This window comes from Muscardinus avellanarius (genome assembly GCF_963383645.1).
Source record: "Muscardinus avellanarius genome assembly, chromosome: X".
In the NCBI taxonomy this organism is placed as follows: Eukaryota; Metazoa; Chordata; class Mammalia; order Rodentia; family Gliridae; genus Muscardinus; species Muscardinus avellanarius.
In genome coordinates, this window is record NC_137792.1 from 55,115,061 (window position 1) to 55,122,343 (window position 7,283).

General features: G+C 49.2%; 1 protein-coding gene across 1 annotated transcript; it reads right to left on the reverse strand.

Moving 5' to 3' along the window:
* Positions 1 to 764: 764 nt before the first annotated feature.
* LOC308278919 (heat shock transcription factor, X-linked member 3-like) lies at positions 765 to 2,269 on the reverse strand (the record flags this gene model as incomplete). The annotated part of the gene is made up of 2 exons (XM_080718918.1): positions 765 to 1,385; positions 1,793 to 2,269. The coding sequence occupies 2 exons, from the start codon at positions 2,267 to 2,269 to the stop codon at positions 765 to 767; spliced, it is 1,098 nt and encodes a 365-aa protein (XP_080575044.1).
* Positions 2,270 to 7,283: the final 5,014 nt, after the last annotated feature.

Below are 7,283 nucleotides of genomic sequence, written 5' to 3' on the forward strand. Positions count from 1 at the left end.
TTCTGTTTCCCCTTAGGTGTTGGGTGTGTTCACCGCGGGTTTCCCAAAGCAGCACACATTCAACGGGACAGCAGGGGACTACGGGCTGGGGCTCGTCAGGGCTAGCTTCCACGATGACTAATAAATCATCTCTCCACACTGGGCTTCCGTATCTATTTGTGTTCTGAGAGCCCGGGTGAGGGTTGTCTTGCCATTCCCTTCCCGAGTACTATGCGCTAAGTGTCATTCATGGACATGCATCTGTCCTCCTGTGTAAGGAATGGGAGAGGCGGGAGATTCCTCCTGTGCTTCCTCTTTAGCTCACTCTGAATGTCTCTAGTACTTTGGTCTTTCAGCAAAGACTACAAGGAAGCGTCTCTGTGTCACTGCTAATTTTGTTCCTGCTAATTTGTGGAATGTAGAAATAAACGTGTCTATGATAAATGTATCATGGTTGGGGATTTCTAGTGTGCACTTGGAATATGTCCTTCCTGCCATTCCGAGGCAGGAAGGCAACCACCTGGGGTTCCTCACCTGGTCCTCAACCTTGCCGAGCAAAATCTTTTGCTCAGTGTGTGCAAATGCTGTGGCTTCAGAAGAAAGGACAACAACAGGAACCAAAGTATGGCGGAGCCAAGTAGACACCTTAGAAAGAAAACACACTTGACTCTAGATTCTCCTGTGAATCGTTTATTTGAATTTTTGGAATTTTGTTTTATTAAGAACCCAAATGTGTTTGCATTTGAAGATTCTCAATTTTTTTTTAATTCACCAATGGTCTGGGTTCAGGGACCCTGGTTGTCCTTGACCTGCTCACAAACTGCACGTTTGTGATCTGAGGACTCCCCTTGCTCCTCGTTGGGGTTCTCCCTTGTGGACATGGTTGAGAGGGTGGCCATCAGGATGGAATAACAACTGTTGTACAGAGTCACGACAGAATCGTAAGTGGGATAATCTGGGGGGCTGTTGGGCTCCTCCCCTGCACCCTCCATTCCAGCAGAAGCCAGAGGTGCGGACATAACATTGCTAGAAGGACCCTCTCCGCTGGGGCTGCTTGGCCCTTGAAGGGCCTGGTTTCCCAGGGTATGTTCAGGGACACTACTCATAGCCCATACACCAGAGAATGGAAAGAGTTGGGAGCTATTGGGTCCCTGGTCACTGGGGATTTCCCCCTGAGCCTGGCTGTTTCCTTCATCCGCAGCATTCTGGTGGAATCTGGGAGAGCGTCGGGTAGGGGCCAGCCTCTTTCTCTTGGCGGCCGATGCAGAGGCTGCCTGCTGAACAGCGTTTCGGAGTGGAGTTGGTATGCAGGCTACCTGCTCAGCAGGGTTTCTGAGGTCATCTTTTCTGCGAACATTCTCGAGGAGCTCTGGATGGGCCCTCTGAAAGTTGTGGTTGCGGTAGATCTGAAACAGAAAGAGATATTTTAGCCATTCTGAGGCAACATGAGCATTGCTTTTCAGTCCTCAAACCCACAGGGTTTGGCACTAGAGAAAAACAGTTCAGTTGCAGGCAAGGGCCCTTATCTGTTCGAGCATAACCTCACTACAGAAAGTTGACAGGTCCCTGTGGAAATGCATATATATGAACGAGCCTTTTTAGTGTCCTGTAGATTGTCTCTAAGGGGAAACAGTTTAATATCAGAACTTACACTTTCAACGGCTACACCTGTTCTTTCAGTAAATCATATCTGCTGCTAAAAATAACCTCAGAAATTAAGCCCTTGCCGTATGTGATCTCTCCAGGGACTGTAGGAAGTTCTTTTCGAATTACAAGGACAGGAGGTAACTGAAATAAATACATTTTACTTTACCATCGTATTCTGTTTTCCATGGAAGTAGCCCCGAGAGGCCCTTGCGCGGATCTTGCTGAATCCGTAGAGGTTAAGCTGGCGGATGAAATTTTTCATGCTGTCGGTCTCAAAAATCTTCTCTGCTCCTCTGCGACGAAGAACTTCCCTCTGGAAAAGAACCACCTTGATGATCACCTTGTCGCCTTCGTCATTCCAGCGCAGAGACTTGAAGGCGTTGTCTTCCACAATCCTCCACAGCTTTCTGGGGAAGGAGAGCCCCGCGAGTTCTTCCCCATCTTCCTCGTTGGCCGCAGGCTGGTTCAGGTGTTCTGGTGGCGGGTTCTCTTGGGGATCTGGATCTGGGTCTCGGATTTCAGCTTGTTCAGCGTCGCCACTCAAGTCAAGGGAAGGATTAGGTGAGGCCTCGCTTGCTAGCTCTTCGCCAGCAACTGGGGCCTGCTTGGCTTCAGGGTCTTCCTCGGTACTCTGACCCTCCATAGCTCTACACTAGCCTCTGGAGCACTTAACTCCAAGGCTGATATCACCCACCGTCGAGCAGGTCAAAAGTGACTGTAGCCCCAGTGGGGACGGCCTATAAATGCTTTCCCAGGGGTTCTAGAGTCCCTGTAGTGGGGCAACCACCTGCTGAAGTCATCGTCCTCATTGTTGGTCCTGTGATGTCACAGGTCACTTGCAGCCAATCTGGAGAGGAGGTGCTGGCCGGAGGGGGAGGGGGTGGGGGGAAGAAGGGAGGGCCCCAGGTTTTCCCTTCTCTTAAAGGGTATTTTCCCAAAAGGCACAAAGCTGTGGTTCATATTCACAGAAAGGTCTCCTTTCTGTTGTGAGGCACATGGTGTCATGGCACAGGCCTTGGATAAGATGAAAAACCAAGGTACCTTGGCCTGTCCCACTCTGGAGGACAGGGGAGGACAATGGTTGCCCTGTCTGCCTTGCCCAAGGCCCGGCTCCCAGTGAGTCTAAATTTGGGTACCACAGAGTTGGCCTGGGTCAGGCGGACTTCAGGGGACTAGTTGATCCTCCAAGGAAGGGTGGAACAGCCTCTGTTGGAAGCCCCCCTTTTCAGTCCTTCCCCCATCCACTTCCTGCTATGGTCTCTTCCAACTGCTCTTGCTTGTTGCTAGGATCTACTCAAATGGGCCCCAGTAATGAGTGTTTTTCCTGTCACTAGTTCGGGTTGGCCCCAGAGGAGGGCCTTGACCCAGGACCGTGGGAGTGCTCCTCTTGTTCTTGAGAGGGAGAGTCACCACACTCTCTTGTGTGACTGAACAGCAGGAGCACTCCTCTCTGCACTATTGTTTCATGTTGAGCTCTCCTTGCTGCCAAGTCCCATCCCTCTGCAGATCACATCTGTTCCCACCTCGTATATAGCCCAAGGAGTTAGCACCGTCCTTGTCCACCTCTTCCCGTAGCCCAAGGCTTGCTCACTTTCAACTCCTAATTAGCACAGACTCTCCCCTAAAGAAAGAGCTACTTGTTCATCTCAACATGCCCAAAGTAATCCCAGACTGATTCCTGTCAGTATATATTTGAAAATGACATGAGTCTCGGTGTCAGGGAGGGCTGGGATACCCAAGTGAAAGTCACCTTCCATCACACATGAGAGGACACAACTGTGATTCTTGTGGATCCATGTTCTCCAGCTGTTAAGGATTATGTTATCCCTAAAGGTCACTTTGTATTGGGAGGTTGAGATTTACAGGAGAAAGCCCACCACTCGCCTCCCACAAAGCCTGAAGGGATACAAGTCCTGGGCCCACAGGGTGATATCATTTGTCCTCTCACAGGGTCAGGACACTTTGATAGAGGAAACTACAAGGAGGGTTGGAAGAACCCTCTACCACTGTGTGCCACAGCCCTCTAACAATCTTGACCCCATGCTTGGGCTTAGCCTCCATTTCAAACAAGGTCACAAAGCATTCACTCAATATTTCAATTTCACTTGTTAGTACACACACTTGGTGGCTCTGACATAAAATGGAGGCCATCGGATATGTTTCAGAAGGAGGCTGCTAGAATTTTCAGTTAAAACAGCCACTGTCTGTCAGTTACCGACATCTATTTCTCTTTGGCTCATTCTCCCCTGCCCCTTAGGGTAATTGTTAAGACAAAATGATATTTCTCATTGGCTTTTATTGGAATGATATTTCCTAGTGGCCTTTCTTTGCTATACTATCTCCATGTTAGTGCAGTCACATACAGGAGGCAGAGTTGATCTATGATGAGGAAAGCATGACTTAGCTCATGGTTCTGGAGGTCATAGCCCAAGACCAGGCAGCCTCACTTCTTTGGGCCTGCGGTGAGGATGATATCTGAAGTCAGCCAGGCATGGTCGAGCAGACCAATTACATCTCGATCCAAGAAGCAGAATGAGAGGCATGATGGATTAGGTGCTCACAGTCCCTGTCTGCCCATGACTCCAGCCACCTGAGGACCACCCACAAGGCCGTGACCAGAAAATAGTACCACCCTGAAATGAAGCCTTTAACAAGCGCACTTTCTGGGAACACTCAACATCCAAATTCTAGCCCTAGTTAGGAACTCTGCTGAGGACTCTTGAAGAGACCTTGGTGGGAGGGAAAATGTAATGGAGTAAAGGACTGGGAAAACCGTGGCTCTCATCTCAGCAAGGAGCCCTATTGATGTGACTGTGCACACTTAAGGTAGGGTAGCTTCTGCAGCATCATCAACTAACCACCCACTCTTTTATAAGTCCATCAGTGTACACAGGGATTAACCTTATAATAGGGGCAGAATCCTCAGCCCTTTCTGTGCCACATGGTCAACTCCCAGAACCTTTAGCTGTCTCTAGGATGCATAGCAAAGCAGGTGTCAGCTCCTTTGAGAGAAGTGACTGGTTTTCTCTTCAGTGATCCAAAGGCCTATGGGGATCACTGCTCCACACTAGTGCCTGCTAAAAGGAGACACCAGAGTGAGGCGAGGAGCAAGAAGAGACCACTCCTGAATCCTGCAGCTTCTGGCTTGGAGAATGGTTCCATCTTGAGAGTATCGGGCCCCAAGGCCCGTGAACGGTCAAGATTCCCTGTGTCGCCTTGGCTGCCACCACTCCAAAGCCCTGCTTCATTGATCCCTACTGGGTTAGTGGAACTTTCATTGCTGGGCCCCAGTCTGTTCCTCTGTGGTTAGATAAAACCCTTCCAAGGGTGGGTCTTATGTTACTTTCAGTTGTGAAATGCTTTTATACTTTGTAATCTCTAAGTGCTAGTGAGTCTTCAACCTCTCCAATGTTGAAGTGTCCTCAATCCTTCCTTAGTCCTGAGGGATCTTTCTCATCCGAGACTCTGGACCGGTTTTTTGTAAAGACACCTAATCCTCATGTTGTCCAGGGTTACAACATTCATTTCCTCTACCACGCCTATACTCACAGCTCTTATGTCCCACTCAGGCAACCGCCATGCGGACACCCCCTCGCCTGCTCCTCTCAGCATCTGCTATGAGCCAGGCCCCAGGCTTGGCACCCCTTGGCCCTAGTGCTTTCAGCTGAGCTCACCAGGACATGGGACCTGCCCACACTGTCCCCTTATCCTGGAGTGCACTTCTGTTCACGCAGACTCCTCAGCATTGTGAGGGCCTTTGTCCTCCAGGTCTGGGGCAGCTGGGAGGCTCCTTCTCCGCAACTGACCTTACAAAGCCCTCCACACCCAGTGAGACTGACTCCTTGTGGGCTCCTATCTGCATTAGGAGGGCCTTAAGGACAGACTCCAGACTGTGACGCGAACATGGCCACCAGCATGTACACTTGAGAATGAAGACAGTTCTGTGGCCTCAGGTTTGGGTGAGGATTGGTATCGCGAGATGGTCTCTGCAGGATACCATTGATGAGAGGAGCTATTATTGGTACCTCCAGCACCCCAGGCCCTCTGCTGAGTGCTCTATTGGTGGGTGCCATTTATTCTGCACAACAGGCTCTCAGGTAGGTCTTGGAGAAGGACCCATCTCTGGAAGGGGCCAACTAGGGTCTAAGCCACAGGCCCAGGTTGCTCGGTGAGGACTCAGGAGAGCCAAATTCAGCCTGCACAGCCAGGCCTTCAGGTCTACAAACGAGATGTCTTCTTCCTGTCTGTGTATCCACTTCAACCCAGGCCTTATGCTGAGTGCTCTGTTAGTGGGTGCCATTTACTATGCACATCCCTGGAAGGGGCCAAATGGGGTCTAAGCCACAGGCCCAGGTTGCTCAGTGAGGACTCAGGAGAGCCAAATTCGGCCTGCACAGCCAGGCTTTTAGGCCGAGAAACATGAGGTGGCTTCTTCCTGTTGTGGTGAGGCCACCTCCAGTTTGCTGTGCGGAGTGACAAGGGCAGTCCTTACCTGATCCTGTCTCATTTTGTAGTTGTCCAGGGTTAGGGCACAAAGGGAAGGTCCTCCTCAGTGCCTGAGGAGAGGAAAATTAAAATGACAATACAGGAACTTTTAAGATCTGTTTGGCTCCTGTGTGTGATTCTGTAAAAGAGAATGAGTGTTCCCTTGAGCCGAGCAGAGGGAGTTGGCTTTGCAGGCAGAACAGGGCTGAAGGAAGCAGAAACAGAACAAAAAGTAGAGAGGCCACTTCAAAACCTTGCTTTGAAAAACTGGCCCACCTCAAAGCTCAGTTTGAAGCACAAGTGACTCCACTCTAGTTTGGTCTGGTTATCAGAGGCCTAGTATGGGGATGGGGCACAGCCCCAGAAATAGACCCTTACCCCTAAGCCTTGTTTACCAGGTACTACTGGATAAATCTACCTTTGTAAAAGGCAGCACTTTCAAGTTGCTCAGGAAGCAGCTTCTCCCCCGCACCCCCTTGCTGTGATCAAGAACACATGGAGGTTCTTGCTTTTCAGTGGCTTTCTTTTCTATAGTTTCTGAGTGTCTTCCTTTTAGGGAAGTTGCCTTGTTAGGAACTGTATGTTAAATGTGTCTTTATCAGTCTCTATCAAACACTTTTCTCCGGCTGTTAACCAAGGATGACTTGTGTATTGGCACCTTGGTTGGCTAAAGACTTGCTCGTCTTGAGGACTCAGAATGTTAGTGTTGTCTTCCGTGAACACCTTGAACATCCAGTACTGGTGTCGTTCTTCTCTTCCTCCTCCTCTTATTCCTATTCTTTTCTCCCCATTCTTTCTTTATTTCATTCATTCATTCTTTCTTCTTTTTTTATTGCTCTAAGCAATGGGCAGATTACATCTCCAGGTGGATTTTCTTTTGTGATTGTGATAGGGTCTTTTTGAGTTGACCTGGCTGGACTCAAACATGCAATCCTTATGCTTCAACTTCTAAAGTAGTTGGTCATTAGGGTCATGTTCTTCTAACCACCACTGGTTTTATTTTTTATTTTACTCACAACACTGAAGCATCCTGAGTCAAAGTCCAAGCATCACCAAACTCTATTTTTCACAAACACAAGGGTTTCAAACACAATTCAAACCTACAGATTGCTTTCCTTGAATCCTGCCTGCCTTCCATACCCTTAGAATCCTCATCTTCCATCTTTGATCAG